Source organism: Piliocolobus tephrosceles, chromosome 16, assembly GCF_002776525.5.
Source record: "Piliocolobus tephrosceles isolate RC106 chromosome 16, ASM277652v3, whole genome shotgun sequence".
NCBI lineage: Eukaryota > Metazoa > Chordata > Mammalia > Primates > Cercopithecidae > Piliocolobus > Piliocolobus tephrosceles.
The window spans coordinates 19,826,589-19,854,387 of NC_045449.1; the positions used below are offsets into that span (position 1 = coordinate 19,826,589).

A 27,799-nucleotide genomic window follows, 5' to 3' on the forward strand; every position below is an offset into this window, starting at 1 on the left:
ATGAGCTTGGCATGGTGGCGGGTGCCTGTAGTCTCAGCTACTCTGGGGGCTGAGGCTTGAGAATCACTTGAACTCAGGAGGCAGAGGTTGAAGTGAGCCGAGATTGCATCACTGCACTCCAGCCTGCATGACAGAGTGAGACTCCATCCCCCCAAAAAAACCTGAAACATGATAGTTAAGGATAAGTCAACAGCCTCGATCCCGGGTCCTCCCCAGAAGTGAGGGTTCTTATCAGTTTAGTAGGGACATCAGACCCTTATGCATTTATACATGTGACCTCCATAAAAAATATATATGGCCGGGCATAGCGGCTCATGCCTGTAATCCTAGCACTTTGGGAGGCCAAGGCGGCAGACCACTTGAGGACAGGAGTTCGAGACCAGCCTGACCAACATGGCAAAGCTCCATCTCTACTAAAAATACAAAAAATAAAAATAAAAATAAGCCAGGCATGGGGGTACCTGCCTGTAATCCCAGCTACTCATGAGGCTGAGGCAGGAGAATCACTTGAATCCAGGAGGCAGAGGTTGCAGTGACCCGAAATTGCACCATTGCACTCCAGCCTGGGCGAAGAGGGCAAAACTCCGTATAAAAAAAAAAAGGCCAGGCACAGTGGCTCATGCCTGTAATCCTAGCACTTTGGGAGGCCAAGGCAGGCAGATCACTTGAGGCCAGGAGTTCGAGACCAGCCTGACCAACATGGCAAAACCCCATCTCTACTAAAAATACAATAAATAAATAAATAAATAAATAAGCCAGGCGTGGTGGTACATGCTTATAATCCCAGCTACTCGTGAGGCTGAGGCAGGAGAATCGCTTGAACCCAGGAAGCAGAGGTTGCAGTGAGCCAAGATCACGCCATTGCACTCCAGCCTGGGCGACGAGAACAAAACTCCATCTAAAAAATAAAAAAATAAGAAAAGGCCAGGCGCAGTGGCTCACACCTGTAATCCCAGCACTTTGGGAAGCCGAAGTGGGTGGATCACCTGAGGTCAGGGATTCGAGACCAGCCTGACCAACATGGCGAAACCCTGTCTCCACTAAAAATACAAAAAATTAGCTGGGTGTGGTGGTGTGTGCCTGTAGCCCCAGCTACTTGGGAGGCTGAAGCAGGAGAACTGTTTGAACTTGGAGGGCAGAGGTTGCAGCGAGCCAAGATCGCGCCATTGCACTCCAGCCTGGGCAACAGAGTAAGACTCTGTCTCAAAAAAAAGAAAAATTAATTATTTTAAAAAATATATATATATACACGTGTGTGTGTGTATACATATAATGTTTCAAACACAAAACGATGTCATTGTGCAACTGTATCTACAATTTGCTTTTTCACTAACCAGTCTATATTGGCAATCTGGGTTAGAAGATACAGACTTGGCCAGGCACAGTGGCTCATGCCTCTATCCCCAGCACTTTGGGAAGCCAAGGCCAGAGGATAACTTGAGCCCAAGAGTTTGCAACCAGCCTGGGTAATGTGGTGACACATTACCACCTCTACAAAAAATTTTAAAATTAGCCAAGCATGGTAGTGCATGCCTATTATCTCACCTACTTGGGAGGCTGAAGTAGGAGTATGACTTGAGCCCTGGAGGCCAAAGCTGTGAGCTGTGTTCACACCACTGCACTCCAGCCTGGGGGACAGACAGAGACCCAGTATCCAAAACAAACAACAACAACAACAACAAAACACAAGAAGAAATTATAAGAGACCTATTTTGCACAGTCCCACTAGCACTTCCTGCAGAGGCATTCCAGCTGGCAAAACCCAGGAATCTGCAATGGGAAATATGGCAGACTACAATGCAATTTACCTTAAATTTGCCTATAGCTTATAAACAGAAATGTATATACAACTAACCAAAGCCCTAAAGTGACCAAGGTGGACAGTGGTATCTACTATGGAAGTGGCTTTGGGGTAGAGATCAGCAAATTACAGCCTACAGGCCAAATCAGGTCCCTCAAAAGCCTATTTCTGTAACACAGGCTGTAACACAGCCACACTCATTTGTTTACAAATTGCCTCTAGATAACAACAATAGCACTGAGTATGCCCCACAAAGCCTAAAATATTTATTATCTGGTCTTTTACAGAAAAAGTTTGCTAACGCCTTTTACAGGACAATGTAGCATCTACAAAGGCTACTAGCAGAGTGGCTGGTATAAATGAAAGAAATAATACATTTAATCATCAACATTCTGGAAGGGATCTTAAATACTTCTAAAGCCATCTCTCAACCAATCAACATCTGTGTTTAAGAACAAAAGGTATGGCCAGGCACAGCAACTCACGCCGCTAATCCCAGCACTTTGTGAGGCCAAGGTGGGCTGATTGCTTGAGCCCAAGAGTTTGAGACCAGCCTCGGCTACATAGTGAGACCTAATCTCTATAAAAAAATCAAGGCCGGGCGCGGTGGCTCAAGCCTGTAATCCCAGCACTTTGGGAGGCCGAGACGGGCGGATCACGAGGTCAGGAGATCGAGACCATCCTGGCTAACACGGTGAAACCCCGTCTCTACTAAAAAAAAATACAAAAACTAGCTGGGCGAGGTGGCGGGCGCCTGTAGTCTCAGCTACTCGGGAGGCTGAGGCAGGAGAATGGAATAAACCCGGGAGGTGGAGCTTGCAGTGAGCTGAGATCTGGCCACTGCACTCCAGTCCGGGCGACAGAGCAAGACTCCGCCTCAAAAAAAAAAAAAAAAAAAAATCAAAAAATGAGGTGGGAAGAGCACTTGAGCCCAGATGGTCAGGGCTGCCATGAGCCATGATTGCACCACTTTACTGTACTCCTGCCTGGAAGATGGGAGACCTGGTCTCAAATAAATAAACAAACACATAAAAAATAGGGTGTTACAGGTCCAGGAAAGGAAACAAAAACAAACTAATCTTCCTGCAGTTGTAAATACAGGATTTGGAGTCAAACTCATGTTTGCATCTTGAACTACTTCCCCTAAACTCACAGTGAGGACTTGCATAAGTTATCTGATACTCGAAATTTCTTAGCCTCAGTTCTGCCATCCAAAAAACTGAAAACTGACCCCACAGGTGACTGTAAAATTTCTGCCAGGCACTTAACACAGTGCCCTGCATATTGGACATGCTATCTATGAACTGACTTCTAATATCTTGATTATCTACCATGTAAGTACACTAATAGACATGGGGGGAGGGGCATTTTTTTTACACCCCCCAACCTTCAAATAAGAAGCTCCTTAAAGTACAGCAGGATTCCTGATAGGAGTCGGAATACTTAGAATGAAAGCATTTTAGAGGTAGGAAGAGATCTTAGAGGTAGTTCAGCCCATTCCTCCTAAATCTTTTGTTCAAAGCCCATCTGTAGGAATCCTGCCAAGTAACCACTCAACAGAAGCTTGAACAGCCCCAGGGTCTGATGCCCACATCCGCTGAGGGCCCATCATTCCAAATTCTTCCTTAGAACATGCTGTGGCCGGGCACAGTGGCTCACGCCTATAATTCCAGCACTTTGGGAGGGTGAGGCAGGCGGATTACCTGGTCAGAAGTTCAAGACCAGTCTGGCCAACATGGTGAAACCTCATTTCTACTAAAAATGCAAAAATTAGCTAGGCCTGGTGGCATACGCCTGTAGTCCCAGCTACTCAGGAGGCTGAGGCAGGTGAATTGCTTGAACCTGGGAGGTGGAGGTTGCAGTGAGCGGAGATTGCACCACTGCACTCCAGCCTGGGTAACAGAGCAAGACTCTGTCTCAAAAAAAAACCAAACAAACAAACAAAAAGAACATGCGGAGATTCCTCTCCTTGTAGCTTCTGCCCAGTGGTTCTTAGCCTCTCCTTAGAGATTTATGGGAAACATCAAATTCCTTTTCCACAGGACAGCCTGCAAATTATTTCAAGATAGCTCTCCTGCATTTGTGTACTTTTTCCAGGATATTTCCTGAAGTCTTTCCTTATCTCTCATGGTTTAAAATGCCCTGCAACATCCTGCATATGGTCTCTGACGTTCTAGGCTTCAGATATAGGCTTCTATATAGAATCCTTACCGAAGACCACCCTCAAAATGAGGTGGGGTGGACTGGGGAGCATCCATTTGGAAATGACTATCAACATAGTCATGTTTTGTGACTATTCATTTCACAAGTTATTCAAACATAAGGGCTTTTTTTTTTTTCTTTTCTTCTTTTTTTTTTAAGATGGAGTTTCACTCTTGTTGCCCAGGCTGGAGTGCAATGGCGCAATTTCGGCTCACTACAACCTCCGCCTCCCTGGTTGAAGCAGTTCTGCCTCAGCCTCCTGAGCAGCATGCGCCACCACGCCCATCTAATTTTGTATTTTTAGTAGAGACAGGGTTTCTCCATGTTGGTCAGGCTGGTCTCAAACTCCCGACCTCAGGTAATCCACCCGCCTTGGCCTCCTAAAGTGCTAGGATTATAGGCGTGAGCCACCGCATCCAGCCATAAGGCCTGTTTGTAGTTTTAGTTCTCCTTTCTCCTCTAGGTAATGAAGACTGTGTTCTTTACCAAGTTTCCTGAAAAGAGTTATAAAGACTACCCTCAAAAACATGATAATCATCAAGATGAGGTTGGCAGGAGGCTTGTTAGCACAAGGTTTTAGTGTGAAATGAGAACATTCCCTTATTTTCCCCATGAGCTATAACTGCTTTATGTTTATTCTAAATTTACTCTAGAATGTGTGAGAATTCTTTATAACATGTATGAAAACACACCGTTTTCAGAGCATCTTAGCATCTTTTAAAGAGCAAATCACACTCTTCTTCTGAATAAGATTTGAGAATCTGTTAAGACTCATGAATGAAGTAGCCACACTGAGAGATCATTTCCTTTGGACAGACTAGCAGTCATTTCAAAACCACTCACCCACATTTCAGATGAGGAAGACTCACATGGAAGTGTGTTGTCTTCCCTCTAAAGCATCTACTGTATAAATACCTTCTACTTAAAGATGGCTGAAGTAGGAGTGTGAAGAGTTGGGTTTGCCTTCCAGTTACTAGGCTGTGTGGATATCACTTGTCCTTGCTGGGCCTCAGCCTTTACCTTCCAGACAACAGAGATATAACCTTGGTAAAAAGCTTTCCCCATCAGAATTTAAGGTCCAGGTAGCAGAGATTTTTTTTTTACCATGATATTCTCTGCTGTATACCCTGTGCAGCTGCCACACAGTAGAGGCTAAACTAACGATTGCTGAATAATGCCTGACCTCAACGAGTCACAATGATTAACAAATGAAATTGAAAGATGAACTAAAAGGCATCATAACGTATAAAAACCGGCCAGGCGCAGTGCCTCACACCTGTAATCCCAGCACTTTGGGAGGCTAAGGCGGGTGGATCACCTGAGGTCAGGAGTTCAAGACCAGCCTGGCCAACATGGCGAAACCCCTACTAAAAAATACAAAAATGAGCTGGGCGTGGTGGCATGCACCTGTAACCCCAGCTACTCGGGCGGCTGAGGCAGGAGAATCACTTGAACTCGGGAGGTGGTGGTTGCAGTGAGCGGAGACCGTGCCACTGCACTCCAGCCTGGGCAACAGAGCAAGACTCTGTCTCAAAAAATAAAAAAGCATAAAAACGTATTACATTTATTGGCTGGGCATGGTGGCTCATGCATGTAATCCTAGCACTTGGGGAGGCCCAGGCGGACAGATCACGAGGTCAGGAGTTCGAGACCAACCTGACAAACATGGTGAAACCCTGTCTCTACTAAAAATACAAAAAATTAGCTGGGCGTGGTGGCACGCACCTGTAATCCCAGCTACTCAGGAGGCTGAGGCAGGAGAATCACTTGAACCCAGGAGGCAGAGGTTGCAGTGAGCCGAGATTGCACCACTGCACTCCAGCCTGGATGATAGAGCAAGACTCTGCATAAAACAAAACAAAACAAAACACCTTATTATGCATGTTTATTAGTGATGTGCCTCACTCCAAGAAAATCTGTCTTTAATATCAATATTGATGAGAACTTCAAGGGCAAATTCTAAACCAAATTACTCTTCCACTCCTCTATGATCCCAGGCTCTGCTTACCTCTCCAACAGAATGTTTACTCATGCCTAACATCTTCTGAGTGTTCACAATGCTTATGACAACCCAGTGAAGCAAGTACTAGAATGAGACTCATTTTAGACAGGGGAAGCTAGGTTTCCAGATGAAGAAACTTACTCAAGGCTGCAAACCCTCTAAGCAGCAGAAATAGCTCAGTCTCAGCATGATTTGTAGTAGTTAGTCGTGTGCAACACTGGGCTGCACAGCCTGTCTCTCAACCCACACAGAAAACAACTTGGCACTCTGCTGAATTCTGCATACCGAGAGCAAAATCGGGCAAATACCCAGATTTTGAAAAATGTCTATTGTAAACATGCCTTGTTTGAAAAACAATTTATATAATAGTGCCAAAGAAATAACACAGAAGTTTGATTTGGTATTTCCACTTCTGGTAATTATCCTAAGGAAATAAGGAAAAAGCTATATGCTCAGTGATGATGGTCAACATAAGACTTTTTAAACAGCAAGTACACCAGACCTGTGTAAAGGTTCCATAACAAAGTAATTAAGGAAAACACAGAATAGAAATTCAATAAATAGTCAACACCGCGCAGAAGTACCTATGAATGACTTTAAGTGGAAAGAGCTCAAACCACAACTGAGTAATAATGGTACACACCAGGGCAGCAGGAAAGGAATATGGACAAGAAGGGTATGCTTTAGTGGGGTTCAATAATGTGGGTGAATTATTTCTATTTGTGCAATTAAATTTTTTAAACACTAGAGATCACACCTCCTGAAGCCCCAAAGCCCCATTCCGCATTTTCATATCCTTTCAAAAGCTAAACACTCAAACGGAGCCAACATTAAAGTAAGAGAAAAATTATCAAGCAGAATACTTTAAAATTTCATCACGGTTCCCCCTCAATCTCTGCTGGGGTGAGTTCTGAGTTGGACAAAATCATCCTTTAGGGGGTGAGAGATATATTCGTGACGAGCAAAATCAGGTAAATTAAAATCACGGGCTCCGTGTCAGGTTAGGGACGGAGAATGGCTGGGTCTGGGCTTGCTTTCAGAGCTGCTCACCACAGGTCCTATCGTCAGGGTTCGACTCCCCAGCGGCGCCTCAGGGAGCAGAGAGAGCCCAGACACCGGACGCCCGGCCCCGGCCCCGCCGACCCCTGACGGAAGAGGAAGAAGAGAGAGAAAACTGGAAGGGCCGCGCGGGCGCGACGTCGCCCCAGTGAGCCCCCAAGCAGCCATCACCCCGGGACCCCCACCCGTCTGCCTGCCGGCGCCGCGGCTCCCCGCCCCGTGCACCTGCGCCCCGCAATGCTGGAGCCAGCCAGCCCTCGCCGCCGCTCGCCACTGGCTCCCGCCCGCTTACCTGGCCCCGACCCCAGCCCCTGCCCCGCCGCAGCCTCGGCTGCAGAAGGAAGAAAGCGCTGGGTCTCCTGGCGGCGTCTCTAAGAGCAAAATGGCGACTCCATGCACAAGATCGGCGTCCGCTGCGACTGCGAGGCCGGTGGGCGGGGCGGGGGCGGGGCTAGAGCCCGGACAGTGGAGGCATCTGGCTGCGGTTGTGGGCGTGGCCCACCCATGGGGAAGGCGCGCGGCAGTGGGCGTAGCCACAGGGGTGGAGTCCGGCTGGCACGATGGGCGGGGCGGTGGGCGGGGATGCGCCTGTTCTGGTCCCTGGAGAGCTGCGAGCCCCACACCAATTGTGACAGCCCAGGCAGGTGACAAGGAGTGTGGACAGAGTATGACATTTGGAATTACAAATACCTGGGTTCAAGCCTCCACTGGCCTGTAAGTGAAAAGACTTGGACAAGTCATTTCACCTCTCTGAGCTTGTTTCCTTATCTAAAAAACAAGCATGATAGCAGCACCCATTCCACAAGACTGTTGTGAGGATTAAATGAGACAACACGGCCAGGCACGGTGGTTCACGCCTGTAATTCCAGCACTTTGTGAGGCTGAGGCAGGCGGATCACGAGGTCAAGAGTTCGAGACCAGCCTGACCAACATGGTGAAATCCAGTCTCTACTAAAAATACAAAAAATATTAGCCGGGCTTGGTGGCGCGGGCCTGTAATCCCAGCTACTCAGGAGGCTGAGGCAGGAGAATCGCTCGAACCCTGGAGGCAGAGGTTGCAGTGAGCTGAGATCACGCCACTGCACTCCAGCCTGGGTGACAGAGCAAGACTCCATCTCAAAAAAAAAAAAAAAAAAAAAAAAAAAAGACAACACAGTGCTCTTAGCACAGTCCTGGGTGTATAATAAATGATTACACATTTATTATAAATGTTTTTGGTTTGTTTGTTTCTTGTTTTGAGACGGAGTCTCACTCTGTTGTCCAGGCTGGATGGAGTGCATTGGCACGATCTCAGTTCACTGCAAACTTCGTCTCCTGCGTTCAAGCGATTCTCCTGTCTCAGCCTCCCGAGTAGCTGGGATTACAGGTGTGCGCCACCACGCCTGGCTAATTTTTTGTATTTTTAGTAGAGACAGGGTTTCACCATGTTGGCCAGGCTGTTCTCAAACTCCTGACCTCAAGTGATCCGACCGCCTCGGCCTCCCAAAGTGCTGCGGTTACCGGCGTGAGCTTTTTCTTTTATTATAAAATTATTATAATGCTTTTGGTATCCATTGCCTAAGTTCTTTATAACTTAGGTAATGTTTACTCTCTATTGTATGGATAACATAATAATAGCAAACACATGGGTCCTCTTTTAAGTGCTTTATCCTCACAAGAGCATAAGGTAGGTGTTGTTATCCTCTCCATTTTAATAGTTGTGGGAACTGAGACGATGACGTTAAATAACTTTTCCAATGACAAAGCAATGGACAGAATTTCGACCCAAGAGGCTTTGCACCAGTCTTCACTTCCCGAATCCCTATACCACATCATCTCTCCAATTCTGCTTTGGAGTTTTGACAATAATGAGGCATGAAATCATTCATCAGAGGTTGTAGAGCTAGCTAGAGTCTTTACAGTCCAACATCTTATTTTAGAAAGGAAGAATACAAACATCTCAACTAACGAATCATAAATTAGTTGAGACTTCGTGAAATGGAGTTGTTTGAAACATTTTGTTTGCCTGACAACTTTACAGGGACACACAGGCCAGTGATTATCTGCATACCAAAATTGATTCCTCTTCTGCGGTACTTCGGCTGGGCTCACGTCCCTTCTGCGCTGGGATCTAACTCCGATCACAACCCCCACCCCTCTGCTGCGGCTGGCGTAGATTCCGCGCGTCACATGTTGGCATGTGACTGGATCTGGCCAATCAGAGCAGTTCATCCCTCTCCGCTAGCTGATTCGCTCCAAAGATAGGCTACTGGGCCAATCGGAACCCACGAAACACCTTCTCCATCCCTGTGCCAGGACTGTGGAAGTAGGCTCACTCTCTCCTGCTGATGCTGCAGCTCTTGGAATGCCAGGAGGGGAACCGCCTAAGGAAGATGCTGAGAGAAGCGAGAGGGAGGGATACAGACCAGGCCCAGATGCGTTTGCGTTGAATCTGAAGTCGGTAGGTCCCTAGACATTTCTATTATGGAAGCCAAGAAGAACCTCCCCTCCACCCTCTGAAGCCAGTGTGGATCGGGTTTCTAGCACTTGCAGTGTCTGCACCGTCTCCTCTGCTTCCTTCTCCATTGCCCTTTCTCACCAGCCCGGGCCCCCCACCCTGAACTACTGGGACACATGCTGTTCCTGCCTCCAGGCATGCACTTCTTCCTGCAGCCCCCTCCCCAACTAACTCCTTCTTGAACTTGATAGCTCCGTTGTCACTTTCGAGTCTTCCCTAAACCACCCCCTTCCCAATTAAGTTTCATATACTTTTCTTTCATTGGGCTTATCACGATTTCTAATTAAGTGTTTGGGTGATTATTTGACAAATATCACCACCTCAGCCCCTGTACACTGTAAGCCCCATGAGGGTAGGCTCTTTGTCCCTCCTGCTGATCACTGTTTCCCAGGGCCTGGCACAAGTATGGTACTCAAGAAATGTCTGGAAAATTGAGGGCCTTTTCCTTACTGGAAAGAAAATGGGCAGTAGCACAGCATTATATAGTGTTTGCACCATACAAGGATATTACTGGAAAAAAACCCCAAACTTTTCTAAGAGACAGAGTCTTGCTCTGTTACCCAGGCTGCAGTGCAGTGGTGCAATCATAGCTCACTGCCGCCTCGAACTGGGCTCAAGTGAGCCTCCCACCTCAACCTCCAAAGCGCTGGGATTACAGTCATGAGCCACCACACCCGGCCTTGAATTTTTTTAAATCCACTCTCATTAACCAGAATGAGCTAGCTCCAGTGTATCACTGCGTCCAGGGTTCTGCATTGGGGTGACTTGCCCCTCAATAGTTTCCCGCACTGTGGCACTTAGTTTGTAGTTTCGTTTGTTCTGTTATAGCAATACCACTCTTCCATCTGCCATCCATTCTCCAAGGACTATTGAAATCTCTTGTAGGCTGATGTCAAATCTCTCATTCTCTTTATCTTTGGGGTTTGGGTCATAGGAGTGTGCCACAGTAGGTGTTCAGCCAAGATGACCCACCAGGTGACTGCAGCCCCAGCCACCACCTGACTGCAACTTTATGAAGGACCCCAAGCAAGAGCCACCTAGCTAAGCCCAATCAAACCACAAAAAAATTGAGAGCTAAGAAATTTTTTATTAAAGCCCAAGTTTGGGCATATTTTGTTATACAATGGGTTATGAGCAAGAAAGGAACAAAAGCATAATGTGAAGCCCGTGGTCAGTTCCACACGAATGCAGTTTTTGGTTAGTCCATTGCTAAACTTAATAATCCCTTGCCCACTTGGAGGTTTGTAGTCAGAGTCTTTGCTTGTAATAGAAGTGCTCAGCTTGCTGCAACACGTCATCGGCCATATTCAAGGGCTAAACTGCAACATATTGACTATAAATCGAGATGCTCAGGTCTAAGACATTTCCCTTCAACATGTTTTAAAGGAAGGAAAAGAATCTTTGCTATAGTTTGATAGAAATTTTTCAGCAGTATGGCGTAACAGAAAACACAGGATTCTCCTTCAAATGGTTGTGCAAATGGAAAAACAGGGACTTAGCTGTCCATCACTAGGATGGAGCCTGCTTCCTGCCTCTTCTCCTCATTGTGGAAATGACCTTGGACAGATCCCTCCACCTCTAAGTTTCTGTTTCCTCAGTGGAAAAATGAGCACTAATATTAGCAGCCATATGATGGTTGGGGGTGAGGAGTAATCTTTAGATGGAGTCCATGAGTATGAGACACCGAGGAAGCTTTTGTAGCTGCCTCTCTGCCCTCGCCTGTCTGGTCATCAGGGAAGAAAAACAAGGCACCCCTTTTTCCCCAGTGGAGGAGGATGGTAGCTGGCCTGGCTGTAGGAAGCAGCGGAGGCCAAGGCCAGGTCACCAGCCAAGGAGGCCTTGAAAGTTTCTATCGAGTCCTTTCCTGCATCCTCCAGCTTTTCTCCTTTTTCTTTTCTTTTTTCTTTTTTTGAGACGGAGTCTTGCTCTGTTGTCCAGACTGGAATACAGTGGCGCAATCTTGACTCACTGCAACCTCCACCTCCTGGGTTTAAGCTATTCTCCTGCCTCAGCTTCCCAAGTAGCTGGGACTACAGTGCACACCACCACACCCAGCTAATTTTTGTAATTTTACTGGAGACTGGGTTTTGCCATGTTGGCCAGGCTGGTCTTGAACTCCTTACCTCAAGTGATCCACCCATCTTGGCCTCCCAAAGTGCTGGGAATATAGGCGTGAGCCACCGCACCCAACCTCTTTTCTCCTTTTTCTATTTTCCCCCCAAATGAAAAGAACTTCATTGTCTTTTTTTTTTTTTTTTCCCCTGAGGCTGAGTCTCACTCTGTCATCCAGGCTTGAGTGCCGTGGCGTGATCTCGGATCACTGCAACCTCTGCCTTCTGGGTTCAAGCAGTTCTCCTGCTTCGAGCTCCCCAGCAGCTGGGACTAAGAACTTCATTGTCTTTTGTAAGCATAATAATATTTACACATTGTAAGAAAAATTCAAATGAGAAAGAAGAAAAAATTAACAAGATATTTGCCATTATCCCATGTGGAGAGCCACTCTTTCCAATACGCCTTTTCCCTGTAACAATTTATTACAGGCATGATTCCCTGTTGATGAATTCAGGTCGACATCATCATGATATGAGCCGTGAATGAAAGACTGTAGACTTGGGAACCAGCACCTAGATCCAAATTCCTTCTCTCCTCACCAGCTGTGTGACCTCAACAAGTTTTTTAATCTCTCTATACCTGTCTCCTCATCTACAAAATAGGAATAATAACAGCATCTACGTCATAGGGGTATCTTGATGGCCACGTGAGTTATCTGGCACACAGTTGACAACCACTTTCTATTAGCCACAGGGATTATGAGCTATTGTGATATGGATGAACCATTATTTTCTCTTAACCCCTCATTCTGGGCACTTTCTGCTATTAATACATAACCTGTCTTTCTACCTTTGCCCAAGTATTTCCTCGTGTTAAATTTCTAGAAGTAAGCTTGTTTGGTCAAAGGATATGCCCTTTTAAAATTTTGTTCCCTGAAATTTTGTACCAATTTGGAGTCTCACCAGGAAGATGGAAGAGCATCCAATACCAGGCACCATCCATTGTTTTTAGCTTGTCCAAGTGAATAGTTAATGTCTTCTGGGCTTTTAAAATTACTTGTCTATGAGCCAGGTGCGGTGGCTCACACCTGTAATGCCAGCACTTTGGGAGGCCGAGGCAGGTAGATCACCTGGGGTCAGGAGTTCAAGACCAGCCTGGCCAACATGGGGAAACCCCCATCTCTACTGAAAATATAAAAAAATTAGCCGGGTGTGGTGGCGGGCGCCTGTAATCCCCGCTACTGAGGAGGCTGAGGCAGGAGAATGGCTTGAACCCAAGAGGTGGAGGTTGCAGTGAGCTGAGATCGCACCATTGCACTCCAGCCTGGGTGACAAAAGTGAAACTCTCTCTCAAAAAAAATAAATAAATAAAATAAAAATAAAATAAAATTACTTGTCCAAATCAGGCTACCTTGCTTGCTGACTTTCACCTCCATTCATTCACTCAAGAAATATCAATAAACTACTTAACTTATACCAGGCCCAGTGCTGAGGGCTGGGGCTACAGCTGGGAATGGCAAAGCACCCACCTCATACAGTGACCACAGTAGATGATCCACTGCATGCTAAGAGTTTAACAAAGTCCTGCTTTAGTATCCAATAAGCTATACTATGTAGGTTAAACATTATAATAATTTTCTCCTACAGAATAGGAGAAAATATTTGCAAACTGTGCATCTGACAAAGGACAAACAAATCAGCAAGAAAAATGAAAATAATCCCAACAAAAAGTACACAAATGACATGAACAGATATTTTTCAAAAGAAGATGCACAAGTGGCCAACAAACATATTTTAAAATGCTCAATATCACTAATATTCAGGGAAATACAAACTAAAACAACAAAGAGATGTCACCTTACTCCAGCCAGAAAGCTCATTATTAAAAAGTCAAAAAACATTAGATGTTGGTGCAGATGTGGTGAAAAGGGAATGCTTATACATTGCTGGTAGGAATGTAAATTAGTACAACCTCTATGAAAAACAGTAGAGAGATTTCTCAAAGAACTAAAATAGAGCTATCATTCAATCCAACAATCCCCTACTGGGTAGCTACCCAAAGGAAAAGAAATTGTTATATCAAAAAGACCCCTGCAAATGTGTGTCTATAGCAGCACATTTCACAATTGCAAAGATATGGAATCAACCTAAGTGTCCATCAGCCAATGAATGGAATAAATAATATGTGGTATACATACACCATGGAGTACTACTCAGCCATAAGAAGAATGAAATAATGTCTTTTGCAGCAACTTGGAAGGGACTGGGGGCCATTATTCTAAGTGAACTGACTCAGGAATGGAAAGCCAAATAAAACCATGTTCTCACTTATAATAGGGAGTTAAGTTATGGGTACACAAATGCAGACGGAGTGGTATAATGGACATCGGAGAATCGGAAGTGGGGGAGTGAGTGTGGGAGGAGGGTGAGAGATGAGAAACTACCTACTGAGGTACAATGTGTGCTACTTGGGTGATGGGCTCACTAAAATCCCAGACTTCACCACCATACAATTCATCCATTTAACCGAAAACCACTTGTATCCCTAAAGCTATGACATTTTTAAAAAAGTTTTCAAAAAGAATAAAACTGTATAATTTTTTTTTTTTTTTGAGACAGAGTTTCGCCCTGTCACCCAGGCTGGAGTGCAGGGGTGCCGATGTCAGCTCACTGCAAGCTCTGCCTCCCGGGTTCACGCCATTCTCCTGCCTCAGCCTCCCGAGTAGCTGGGACCACAGGCGCCCAGGACCACGTCCAGCTAATTTTTTGTATTTTTTTTTAGTAGAGACGGGGTTTCACTGTGTTGACCAGGATGGTCTTGATCTCCTGACCTTGTGATCTGCCCACCTCGGCCTCCCAAAGTGCTGGGATTACGGGCGTGAGCCACCACGCCCGGCCAAAACTGTATAAATTTTTAAAAAATTACTTTGGGTTTAGAAAAGTGACCAGTTCATGCTCTGTTGGTTGAACTATAAATTAACACAAACATTCTTGTGAAAAAATAAGAAATAATGATCCAAGTTCTTTTTAAAAAGTTCATGTATTTCAACCAAATAATTCTATATTAGAGAATTTATTCAAAGTAAACAGTTTAGGAATGTAGAAAAAGATTTATATAAAAAATGTTCTGGGCTGGGCATGATGGCTTATGCCTGTCATACTAATGATATGGGAGGCCAAGGCAGAAGGAATGCTTGAGGTCGGGAGTTGGAGATCATCCTGAGCAACATAGTGATACCCTGTCTCTACAAAACACTTAAAAGTTAGCCAAGCATGGGAATGTGCACCTGGAGTCCTAACTACTTAGGACGCTGAGGCAGAGGATGGAGTTCAAGGCTGCAGGGAAGTATGGTCACACCAGTGAAGTCCAGCCCCAGGCACAGAGTGAGACCCTGTGCCTACAAATAATGATGATGATAAAAGATATTCCTTACATCATTAATTATAAGAACAAGATAATTTTAAAACCCAAATTACAATTTGTTAAACGAATAACAAGATTTTATATGGTGGACTTCTATATGGACATTAAGATTGCAAAGAATATACATTTATTTATTGGAAGAGTTCACAGTTAATAATTTGTTTTATTTCCAAGAATTTCATATTCCGCAAGACCAAAAATGTTTCTCCCTCACTCATCTGCAGAAGGTAAGTCAGCAATTACAAAAATTCTGATATATTGTCTTCAGTATAAGTATTTCTTTAGAACTAGAATGTCATACCTCAAATCGTACAGCTCTTTCTCCCATTCAATTTTTTGAAGCTCTAACTGTAATGTTGTCTTTTTTGTTTCAGATAGCTCATTTTGTAGTACACTGACCGTATTTTCCATGTGTTTAATTTTTACTGTAAGTCGGTCACAGTGATGATAATTAAGTTTCAGTAAGCGTTCACATAAACAAAATGTGTCTTGGATTCTTGGTAGGCTAACAGAATCTGTCAGGGAGAAAACAAGGTAGAAATAAAATATATGAGTACTTTTTCGGTATAAAAAACTGTGCATTTTTAACGTTTTCTTCTTCATACATTGAACAAATATGCACTGAATGCCTACAATGTGGCAGACATTCTACTAAGCTCTGCAGATAAAACAGACAAGACCGCTACTCTCATTTAGCCTTAAGTGTAGTGAGGAGCAAAGACAACAAAAATGACAATTATGAATTCAGACAGATGGTATAAGAAAACAGAGTTCTATGATCACATAGGAGAATTTGATCTATACTGGGTCCAGGGAAGATTTCCCTGAGGAAGAGATGACTACACTGAGAAATGAAGGGTGAGAAGGAGGCAGTTAAGCAAAGGGGTAGAGAAGTATTCTAGCCAGTCGACAGCAGGTACTGAAGCTCTGCTGCAATCTGCTTCTGGCCACAATGGACAGCAAGTACTGATTTACCTTCTTGCCTGAAACAACCAAAAAGAAAACAGAAAAAATATATTATACAATGATTTACCAGGCAGTGGACTTATACCCGTTAAGACAGGAAACAAATGAAATTCATACCAGCACTCCAGCTCCCTGCCTTCACAGAGTTTCCAGGCTACCACACAGAGAAAAAACTGACATAGAATCCACCAGATTCCTCGAGATGATATGATGAAGCTGAGAGTCGGGTAAACTCTGAGGAAATCTGAGGTAGATTTGAGCTTCTAATCAAAAAGAGGGAAAACATTTCACAATGTGGGATTTATCACCAGCAGCCCCACCCACATATCAATTTCTTTTTGAGACTTCAGTAGGTTGTTAAGCACTGCAGATGTTTAAGGGAAGAGTGTGTAGTGGGCTGAATCTATTGCCTAAGTTAACAGAAAACTGATTTGGCAGGAAGATAACACCTTCTGTGTCCTTAACTAAATTCAGTAATAAACAAGAATGTTTGCACCCAAAGTGCTGGGTTTACAGCGTGAGCCACCATGCCCAGCCAAGGGACTCATGCTTAAAGGACTTTGGTCTTACTCATTGAGCATTTGGTTTTCTATTGAAAATGTGGTCTTTCTGTTGGAAACAATCTTGTATCCGTCATCATTGCTCTTGGGAAAGAACACTTCAGGCAGGGCAAGTGCTTGCCTTGTGTACGTGGTTGCCTTGAGATCAGCATAATGTAAACATCAAAATGGGTTTCTGGATATAAAGCCTGGCTTTCCATCATCCAAGTCAGCACTGCAAGAGATGGGTCTGGAGACAGGGTCTCTGGCAGCCTGTGCATGGTAGAGGAAGGAAGGGGGAGCTCAGTACTGGCAGGGGCCACAGTGCTCTCTGCCTTTCCCAAGAGGAAAGCAGAAACCAGACCCTCTGAAAGAGGCCCTCCTTGTTTTCACCTTCCCAGGGTTGGACGTCCATAACATCTGGCTTGAATGATTTCAGTGAACTGGATGGGGCACCCCCCCACCACCACTTCCTGGTTTTTGTTCCTTCTGCTTTTTCTTTTTTGAGGTGGAGTCTCTGTCACCCCAGCTAGAGTGCAGTGGCACGATCTCAGCTGACTGCAACCTCCACCTCCCAGGTTCAAGCAATTCTCCTGCTTCAGCTTCCTGAGTAGCTGGGATTACAGGTGCCCACCACCACACCGAGCTAATTTTGTCTTTTTAGTAGAGATGGGGTTTCACTAAATTGGCCAGGCTGGTCTCAAACTCAGGTGATCCACCCACCTCAGCCTCCCTAACCTACAAACCTCTTCAGAAAGTGTAAAATCAAAGCATTCCCCATTTCTAAAGCAGTGTCCAGCTCCCATCAGGTAGCTGCTAAACCCAAAGAGACTTTGAAGCCAAAAGTCCACACACGGGATCAGCTTCCCAGTGGCCCCAGAAGTTACAAGATGGGGCCCTCCCAATAAAAGGCATCCTCAGGCTTTTACATAATGCTGATGTGCTTAGCAACTGCTGAAAGTTGGTTGTGCTTGAGTCATGAAAGCCAAGATGAAGAGACGTTATTAAGGTTGTGTGTTGCTTTCAGCCAGATACTCCTTGCTGGGGAAATGTAACTGCAAAGCAGACTCCAGAACATACTGTCTTCCTGAAAGCTGGTGCTTTTGGGGGACATTCTGGGGCCCACCAGGGTCATCCTGGACACTGACTGAAACTGAGAAGAGGTTTGCTGGGAAGACAGGGACAGATTACTTATATCTATGTCATTCAGGTATATCCTTGTATCCATGTCATTCAGGTAAACCCTACATGTGACATGTGACACCATCTCTTTTGACCTCAGTTTCAAATGAGATATTTCACCAACCTTATTGCTAAGGGTCAGGCTAGCTTGAAATAACCCTCAAAAATCTAGATAAAAAGCTAAATGAGATTATAGGCTTTTTTTTTTTTCCTAAGATTATTTGCTTCCAGAACCCTAGGGAAATTTCACGGGAAACATGGTACCGTATTTTAGTATACATCTCCACCTATGCATGTTCTCCAGAATCTCTTTACACACACTTTGAGGAGAATTCCATCAAACCTCCTTCTCTTATTCCATCTTAATGTCATGCCTTATTCCTCTTCACCCTGCCTCTCCTTTTCAGCTACAAATTGATTCTGACAGAAACACCCTAAATGACCTTCCCAGGGCAGTCAGAGAGTTAACTTGTTGTAGGGCTGCATTTGGCCATCTGGGCAGAGGGAAGGAACAGTGGTCGGTGTCCACCCTGTGGGAGGGAGCCAGCACCCACCACAGCTTTCCAAGTTTTTTGGCTTCGCATTTCCCAGGACAGGGCATGAAGAGGAAGAGCTCCTCAGTGACTGTGGGAAGACTGCAGGAAGGAACCCTAGACTTGCCCAATTCTTCTTGTCCCAAAACCCAACACAGACCTAAAACTCAGCCAAGCCCAAGCTATGCCCCGCTTCTGCAGTCTGTTGCAAGGCGCCTGCTTAAACAACCTGAGCTCCCAGCTTTAGCAGGCTTGGGAACCTGATGCTTCATTTGGGACAAATATTGTGGATCCAGGGAAGAAAACCTTGTTGGGGTGAGCAGGTGGGTGACAGGACTGAGGATCTAAGAGGTGGGGATGTACTGGAGTCCCCAGCTGGCCTAGGGGACCTGCACAGGAGTCTTCAGAAGCCACCGTCGCCATGGGCAGGGACTTAGAATTGAATTTTTTTTGTTTGTTTGTTTTTTTGAGACAGTGCATTACCTAGGCTGGAGTGCAGTGGTGCAGTCTCAGCTCACTGCAACCTCTACTTCCCAGGTTCAAGGCATTTGCCTGCCCCAGCCTCCCAAGTAGCTAGGATTACAGGTGCCCACCACCACCCCTAGCTTATTTTTGTATTTTTAGTAGAGACAGGGTTTAACCGGCTTGGTTAAGCTGGTTTCAAACTCTTGACCTCAGGTGATCCACTTACCTCAGCCTTCCAAAGTGTTGAGAATACAAGCGTGAGCCATCATGCCTGGCTAGAGTTGAATTTTAGTTTCCTTATCACTGTGCACCAAGCAGCTGCTGGGAGCTGCACCCATCCTGAAGGAGGAGCTTCTTTCTTCCCGTGCAGTCTCATGCCCCCTGCTTGTTTGGCAAGCTGACAGGGGGCTGCTGAGCAGGAAGGGTTTTCTTTTCCCCCTGAGAAGCCTCCTAAATGATGGGGAGAAGAATGTGGTAGGAAGAGCAATCCAGAGACAGCCTTGTAGGTCTTTAAGACCTTCTCATCTTGGTCTGCTTGTTGTGAATTGGGATTATACAGAGATGGTGATGGTGGTAGTGATGGTAGTGATGATGGTGGTGGGGATGATGGTAACGATTATGAAGGTAGTGATGATGGTGGTGGGAATGATGATGGTAGTGATGATGGTGATGGTTATGAAGGTAGTGATGATGATGGTAGTGATGATGGGAATGGTTATGAAGGTATGATGGTGGTGGGGATGATGGTAATTGTTATGAAGGTATGATGATGGTGGTGGGGATGATGGTAATCGTTATGAAGGTAGTGATGATGATGGTGGCAATGATGATGATGGTGATAGTGATTCTTCCTTGACCACATGAGTCTGGGAAATGCTGGCATATACAAAACTAATCAGGCGGGTTAATTTGAGAATAAGATATCTTTGAGCCTTTGATGACTGTCCTGAGGGATGGACAGAAATCCTCTACTGTTTTGAGTACTGAAGGCTTTTCCTCAGTGCTATCTTGTGAATGGAGTTGGGCAACACCAGGCCATTCCTGGTATCAAAATGAAATGTACTCTGAGCAAATTTGGGAAGTTTATTCTTATGTTGCCTTACTGAAAAATGCAAAGGTAGATTCCCATCCCAGTCTTCCTCATCTGTGATACTGCACAGTTTGCAATAGTATTTGTTTATTACGACTTTTCTCTCCTGCAGAACATTGACATCACCAATTTCAGCAGCAGCTGGAGCGATGGCCTGGCCTTCTGTGCTCTGCTCCACACCTACCTGCCTGCCCACATCCCCTACCAGGAGCTGAACAGTCAGGAGAAAGTAAGTCATGGCTGTGTCACCTTGGTTATCCCCTAGGAAATGCAGGGGGATTCCTAATTGAGAAACCCCACTGTGGGAGGGGCTAACAGGCCTGAAGTAGAAGTTGGGGTATTGATACCAGGTATAGATTACTCGTGAATGTGTGACTGCACCGTGGAATCCCATCCTCAGCAAATCTTCCTCAGCTTCCCTTCTGAGGAATCTCACCTTCATGGTTTCAAGACCTTGGCCAGCATTTTTCAAAGTCTATTCCAAAGAACCAGCAAGCACCAACAAAAAGAATTCCCTGCTCAGATAAGTCTGGGACACTGTATATTGCATCACATTTTCAGAGAGCATGGTGCCTGTTAACACGTTAAAGACTTCAAGAAGTCCTACATTAAGAAATCTGTGTGACTGTTTAACCCAACACAGATCAGATCCACATAACCTCTTTACTTATATTTGTTTATTTTACTACAATCACCATAACAAGGGTTGGAAAATTTTCCCTGTTAAGGGCCACGTAATAGACTCAGTGGGTCAGTTGGTCTCAGTCACAACTATCCAACTCTACCATCGGGCTAAAGAGGCCATTGATCACTTTGTGAATGAATGGGCATGGCTGTGTGCCAACAGAACTTTGTTTACAAAAACAGGCTATGAGCCAGATTTGGCCCATGGTCAGCAGTTTGCCAACCCCTGACCTAGCATTGGGCACTGTCATAAGAAAACAATAAACAGTAGAGATGTTCTGTGCTCTCATGAGCTAGACAGACAATAAGCAAGCGAGTAGATTTATAACAAGTAAAATTATAAATGAGCAAGGATAAGTGGTCAAAGAGCCCAGAGAGAAACTCAGTGCTGTGAGACTGAGTGACGGGGATCACATTTAGACCAGGGAGACTGCAGCAGTGATGTCAAAACTGGCGTCGGGGCTGGGCACAGTGGCTCACGCCTGTAATCCCAGTACTTTGGGAGCCCGAAGCAGGTGGACACCTGAGTTCAGGAGTTTGAGAGCAGCGTGTACGATATGATGAAACCCCATCTCTACTAAAAACACAAAAATTAGCTGGGTGTGGTGGTGCACACCTGTAATCCCAGCTACTTGGGAGGCCGAGGCAGGAGAATTGATTGAACCCAGGAGGCGGAGGTTGCAGTGAGCCAAGATCGCACCACTGCACTTCAGCCTGGGCAACAGAGCAAGACTCCGTCTCAAAAAAAAACAGAAAAAGAAAAAAAGAAACTGGCATTGGAAGGTAGAGGAGGCAGCAGTGCAGAGCCAGGGCTATGGAGCAGCTGCAGCTGCTGGGGAACACCTTGGTGTTGTCCAGGCCATGGAAGAAGACTGGTTGGCTGGATGTGGTTAGTGGGGCCAGAGAGACTGTGCTGACCCAGGGAAGCCGAGGGGAAGACCCTGTAGCTGGGCTGATCCGGGGAGTCCGAGAGGTAGAGGCTGCAGAGCTTCCCCACAGCTCTGGTTTGGCCTCACCCACTAACCACTAGGGTGGTAGCAACGCAGATGGAAAGACCTAGAATGATTCAAAATATGTCTCAGACAGAATCAACTGGACTTAGTGACAGATTGGTTGTAGGGGAGGAGGAGAGGAAGGAGTCAAAGATGATGCCCTGGTGTCTAGTTTGAAAGGGCCATTTTCTGAGATGGGGAGGGCATAGATATGTTTAAAAGCTCTGTTTCGATTATCCCACATCAGGATTTAAATAAAGTACAAAGAAGGGTCATAGCAATGACAATAACTGAGCAAAGTAATTTAGTTTTTTAAGGTGTTAGAATTCTCCAGAGAAGCAAAACCAAAAGAGAGAGGGAGTGTGTGTGTGTGTGTGTGTGTGTGTGTGTGTGTGTGGAGGTGGGGGTGTGGAGGGGTGGGGGCCAGGGAGAGAGATATATTCTAAGGAACTAGCTCAAGATTATAGAAGCTAGCAAGTCCAACATCTGCAGGGTAAGCCAGCAGGCTGGAGACTCAGGGAAGAGCTAATACTGCAGTCCCAATGTGAAGGCCATTTGCTGGTGGGATTCCCTCTTCTTGGGTGAGGGTAGCCTTTTCTATTAAGGCCTTTGCCTGATTAGATGAGGCCCACCCACTCTAAGTGGGGTCATTTGCTTTGCCCAAAGTCTGTTGTCAGGCCATGCATGGGGGCTCAGACTTGTAATCCCAGCACTTTGGGAGGCCAAGACAGGAGGATCACTTGAACCCAGGAGTTTAAGACCAGCCTAGGCAACATAGGGAGACCCCCATTACTACAAAAAAAATTTTTTTTAATTAGCTGGGCTTGGTGGCACACATCTGAGGTCCCAGCTACTCAGGAGGCTGAGGTGGGAGAGTCACTTGATGCTGGGAGTTTGAGGCTGTAGCAAAGCTGTGATTGCACCACTGCTGTCCAGCCTGGGTGACAGAGACCCTGTCTGAAACAAACAAACAAAAAAGCTTCACAGAAACATCTAGAATAATATTTGGCCAAATATCTGGGTACCATGCCCATCCAAGTTGACACATACAATTAACCATCACAGAATGTATTAAAATCTTTAAATTACTTTTCTGTGGGGTGCTTCATTTGTGAAGCAGGCTGGACAGGATTATTAAACATTCTGGGGGAAAGGTGTTTAAATCATGTGAAGTCTGAGGTACTGTGAAATACGCAGGTGGTGATGGCAGGCAGGCAATTGCGCAGCAAATCCAGAGCTGGATGGGAGAGCAGAGCTGGAAACAGATCTGGGGGTCGTCCATGAAGAGATCCATGCTGTCTAATTCAGGTTCCTGAGATGATGGGAATGTTCTGTATCTGCACTGCCCACAGGGCAACCACCAACCATACCTGCTCTTGAGCACTTGAAATGTGGTAGATGTGACTGAAGACCGAATTTTTAATTTCAAATTTAATTTAAGTAGCCACATCATGTGTGGTTGCCATGTTGGACAGCATGGGCACAAATGGAATTTAAAGTCGTCAGACTGGAGGAGAGCACCCAGTCCTTTGGTCTTAGGGAAGCACAGAGAGGGAGAACCAAGGAACACACCTGGGAACCCCAGTGTTTGTCGTGGAGGTAGAGGAGGAGGACACAGCAAAGGGGATCGGGAAGGAGCAGCCAGAGAGGCGGCCTGAGTTGGGGCCACAGGCTGCAGCGGCCTCACGGGTCACAGGTGTGATCTATGCATTCATTCCCTCCCTGCCCTCTTGACGTCTTAGTCTCTGCTTTTCTGATAGGCCGTTTGGAGATAACTGAGGAAATAGTGGGCATGAAAGCACTGAAAATAGTCAGAAGGCCTTCTTAACACTGCTGGGTGAAGCCCACACATGCACACATCCGTGTCCTCCGTGTGGGCATCACTCCCTGCAGTCATCCACACAGACTGGCTGCTTTGTCCTGGAATCAGCATGGCTCTGTTGGAAAATTATGGACCTAATAGTGCTTGCTCTCAGGCTCCAAACTGTGAGCCTTGCCTCCTGGGCCAGAGCCCCTGTGTCTGGTGCTAGTCTCTGCGATTCTGAGGGCAGAGGCTCCTCCAGCAGCTGCCCAGACCTCCCGCAGCTGTGGCAGCATGCAGTGGGGGCAGGCTGAGGCCGTGGCATAGGCCCCTGTTCCCTACATGCAGAGTTGAATTTCTTCCCCAGACCGATCACCCAACCACCAGGGAGTGTGGAAGGCAGCATGTGGGAGACTGCGGGTCTGTGATGAGAGTCCAAGTCGGCCCTGGATGTCTGGTATTTTTCATTTTAGGATCTATTTGGCCTCACAGTAATCTTGAGTTGGGTTGTGTCCCAGAGCCTAGGATTTTATTTGCTAATTACAGCCCATTTGCCACTCCCTGAAGGAACAACCAGCCTCCTGTTTCCTAAATTCCCCATCCTGGCCACACTCTGGAGAAGCCACAGTGGCTGCAGTGACATTTCGCCACTTCTTGGTGTGTGGCTTGCCCTGGGGGATGCTGGCATTCTTTTTGGTGAGAGAGGCCATATCTATCACAGTTACAGGTGTGGGTTTTCAAAATAACATATCCCAACAGGCAAACCCATACAGTATAAAACTGAGCACACGGGAGGAATCTTACTAGTGCAGAGTGGGGAAAGAGCAGGGAAGATTTTCTAAAAGTGTGTTAGAAGCTGGGTTTCACAGGAAGCAAGTGGATGTGAATGCAGCACACACCTTGCATCATCAGGATGAGAGGCACATCTGTCCAGCCTCAGCTTGGAGCCATGTTCCCCTGTGTGCTCAGTGCCAGGGCATTTTTAAAAAATTATTATTTACACATTCATCAGAAAGGGCACCAAGAGAAGTCTTTCGTGTTTGTAAACTCTATGAAAATCAAAATCTAAAAAGTATATGATAGAGTTGTTGATAGCCCAGAATGTATAGAAATTATGAGTTTCCCCACCTGGATGGAAGCAATTAAACTGTGTCTGTTTGACATTGGTATTAAGTAGGAAATTTTTGATAAAAACTAACAAGCATGTCTTCTATGATAGTAAAGAGATATATGATCACAGGGTGCGATTTACAGCCCGTGGAAGATTTTGTCATTTTGTTGTTGCTGTTTTGAGACAATCTTACTCTGTCCCTCAGGCTGGAGTGCAGTGGTGCCATCTCAGCTCACTGCAACCTCTGCCTCCCAGGTTCAAGCGATTCTCCTGTCTCAGCCTCCCGAGTAGCTAGGACTACAGGCGCGTGCCACCATGCCCAGCAAATCTTTGTACTTTTAGTAGAGACAGGGTTTCACCATGTTGGCCAGGCTGGCCTCGAACTCCTGACCTAAAGTGATCCGCCCGCCTTGGCCTCCCAAAATGCTGGGATTACAGGTGTGAGCCACCGTGCTCGGCTGTCACTTTTCTTAAATTTCACTGGTGCTCGCGGGCTGCACAGTCAGGACTGACTAGAGGCGAGCACCTCGGTGGCACCTGGCCTTCCCCGACCCGCCCGAGTCACTAGCCGCACTGCCCCTGGGCAGATGTGCGTGGCGCTGCGGCACAGGGTGGCAGCGGCTGCTCGGCCCCATCCTAAGGCAGCAGAATGCCCAGAACTGGTCCCTGGCTCCAGGCGCAGGCCCAGTAGAAGCTAGGCGGGCAGCGGCGTCGGACTGCCCTTCCCACCGGGCGGACAGCCGGCTCTGACCCAGTCATCTGACTCCGCTTGCATCCTGGCAGCGCGGACCCTGGGGCAACTTCGCTGCGGTGGCCAAGCCAGGAGCGGCCAAGCGATGGCGGCACAGGGGCGGGAACTGGCCTGCACCCCTGAACAGAGCAAGCCGAGGAGCAGGTGCGCCTGCGGCTCTGTGAGGCGTCATTCATGACAGGCAGGCTGGGCGCTGCCACCCCGAGCCCTCCCAGGGAGGACCCGCCAGCCCAGGCCGGCGCCAGAGCTGCAGCGCCACCTGAAGACCAAGGAATTTTTTCTGGGAGGCTGGAGCTTCAGGTGCAGTGACGTCACAGGTGCGCAGGTGCACCTGTGTGTAACGGACGGGCTTGGCCTTACCCGCGAGGCTTGGCGGTGATCGCTTGGCTTGGCGGTGATCGTTTGGCTTGGCGGTGGTCGCTTGGCTTGGCGGTGGTCACTTGGCTTGGCGGTGATCGCTTGGCGGTGCTTGGCTTGGCGGTGGTCGCTGGGCTTGGTGTGGCAGTGATCGCCTGGCTTGGCATTTCTGGCTTGGCGGTGCTCCTTTCACAGATTGGAAACCGCGGGCTTTCCTGCCGGGAGGTTGTGGCCCAGGCAGTAGCTCTCTACTGATGGCCTCCAGGGGCGGAGAAAAGCGGGGAGGGTCTGAGGGGTCTCCGAAACCGACAGTCTCCGCCATGAGGAAGACCCCTAGCGTCGGGAGCCAGGAGGACCAGTTGTCCTTAAGCTGCCTGGGGGACCGGTGGTCCTCAGACTCCTTCGGCTGGTTAAGCGACAGCGCGGGCAGCGACAGCAAGCACGATGAGGGCGCCGTAGACCAGCCCCAGCAGGACATCCACCTGGAAGATCTCTGCGAGCTCCACAGAGCTGCCCGGTCGGGCGACGTCCCTGGGGTGGAGCGCGTCCTGGCTTCTGGAGACCCTGGCCTGAACAAGAGGGATAGGAAGAAGAGGTAATGGCCAGGCGAAGGAGGCCGGCACGCCGTCCTGTTGGGGACCCCGGCTTTCTGGTGCCCGCAGGCCCATGGCACCCGGGAGGGAAAACCTCAGAGGGGTCAGGGGCCCAGGTCTCTTAGTGAGACGGGAGAACATATAAATGATTATTACTATTGCAAATGTGTTGCTTTACTTTACAGGAGTTTTCTTGAAAAATATTGCACTTCTCCGAGGTGGAGCTTGCAGTGAGCTGAGCTCTCGCCACTGCACTCCAACCTGGGCAACAGAGCGAGACTCCGTCTCAAAATAATAAATAAATAAATACATAAATAAATAAATATTGCACTTCCTGGTCGGGCACGGTGGCTCATGCCTGTAATCCCAGCACTTTGGGAGGCTGAGGTGGGTGGATCACGAGGTCAGCAGATGGAGACCATCCTGGCTAACAACAGTGAAACCCTGTCTCTACTAAAAATACAAAGAATAAAAATTAGCCGGGCGTGGTGGCAGGCGCCTGTAGTCCCAGCTACGCGGGAGGCTGAGACAGAAGAATCACGGGAACCCGGGAGGCAGAGCTTGCAGTGAGCCTAGATTGTGCCACTGCACTCCAGCCTGGGCGACAGAGCCAGACTCCAAACAAAACAAAACAAAAAACAAAATAAATTGCCCTTTCCAAATGTGTTTATCCATTTTCTCAATTTATTGAGAATTTATTGAAACATAAGCTGAACACCTATTATATAGCAGACATATTCTACTTTCGCTCAGGTTCTTTCCATCCTTAAAAACTTCATGTTGGCTGGGCACAGTGGCTCATGCCTGTAATCTCATCACTTTGGGAGACTGAGGCAGGCAGATCACTGGGTCAGAAGTTCGATACCAGCCTGATCAACATGGTGAAACCCCCATCTCTACTAAAGATACAAAAATTAACCAGGCATAGTGGCATGCGTCTGTAATCCCAGCTACTTGGGAGGCTGAGGCACAAGAATCGCTTGAACCCAGGAGGCGGAGGTTGCAGTGAGCCAACATCGCGCCACTGTACCCCAGCCTGGGTGATAGAGTAAGACATCATCTCATAATAATAATAATAATAATAATGATGATGATGATGATGATGTTGGCCGGGCGTGGTGGCTCATGCCTGTAATCCCAGCACTTTGGGAGGTGAAGGCGGGCAGATCATGAGGTCAAGCGATGGAGACCATCCTGGCCAACATGCTGAAACCTCATCTCTATTAAAAATACAAAAATTAGCTGGGTGTGGTGGTGCGCGCCTGTAGTCCCAGCTATTTTGGAGGCTGAGGCAGGGGAATCTCTTGAACCTGGTAGGCAGAGGTTGCAGTGAGCTAAGATCCCCGCACTGCACTCCAGCCTGCTGTCCAGCCTGAGTAAACTGAGAGATTTAAAATTGGAGTGTGATGACTTAATCTCAGTGGAAACTTTTTCTCCCTCCTTTCAAAGAAAAGCATTTCTGAAGGTAGAAAATAGTGAAAGGTAACCTTTAACTGCCTTTTGAAAATGTGTAACAGTCTTATACACTAATATTAATAATTGGAAATGCCTGATTTACATGCATTTTATAAATCTAAGTATTGAATAAAATGAGCCATACCTATTCTTTTGAATCCTGAGTTTCCTTTGGCTTAAAGTATTTTTGAAAATCGAAGTAAGAATTATTTTGTTTTAAAAATTTGTTATGCTTTTAATCTCA

The 27,799-nt window shown here is 46.6% G+C and overlaps 2 protein-coding genes across 7 annotated transcripts in view; one reads left to right on the forward strand and one right to left on the reverse strand.

The window, feature by feature from the left end:
* The window catches only part of PRPSAP2 (phosphoribosyl pyrophosphate synthetase associated protein 2), a 74,418-nt gene extending 66,873 nt beyond the window's left edge, over window positions 1-7,545 (reverse strand). For 2 of the 6 annotated variants that reach the window (XM_026449387.1, XM_026449382.1), the window contains exon 1: window positions 7,357-7,545. The gene's annotated coding sequence lies outside the window, so the exon portion shown is untranslated. Of the gene's footprint in view, window positions 1-1,545; window positions 1,565-7,356 lie in introns of those variants that run through there. The other 4 variants (XM_026449383.2, XM_026449386.1, XM_026449385.2 and 1 more) reach the window with 3 other exon arrangements.
* A 1,751-nt stretch (window positions 7,546-9,296) lies between these two features.
* Window positions 9,297-25,752, forward strand: LOC113220392 (EH domain-binding protein 1-like protein 1). Its single transcript, XM_026449389.2, has 3 exons — window positions 9,297-9,504; window positions 19,924-20,040; window positions 25,183-25,752. Exons 1-3 carry the CDS (start codon window positions 9,409-9,411, stop codon window positions 25,312-25,314), a joined length of 345 nt encoding a protein of 114 aa, XP_026305174.2. The 5' UTR covers window positions 9,297-9,408; the 3' UTR covers window positions 25,315-25,752.
* The last annotated feature ends 2,047 nt before the right edge of the window (window positions 25,753-27,799 follow it).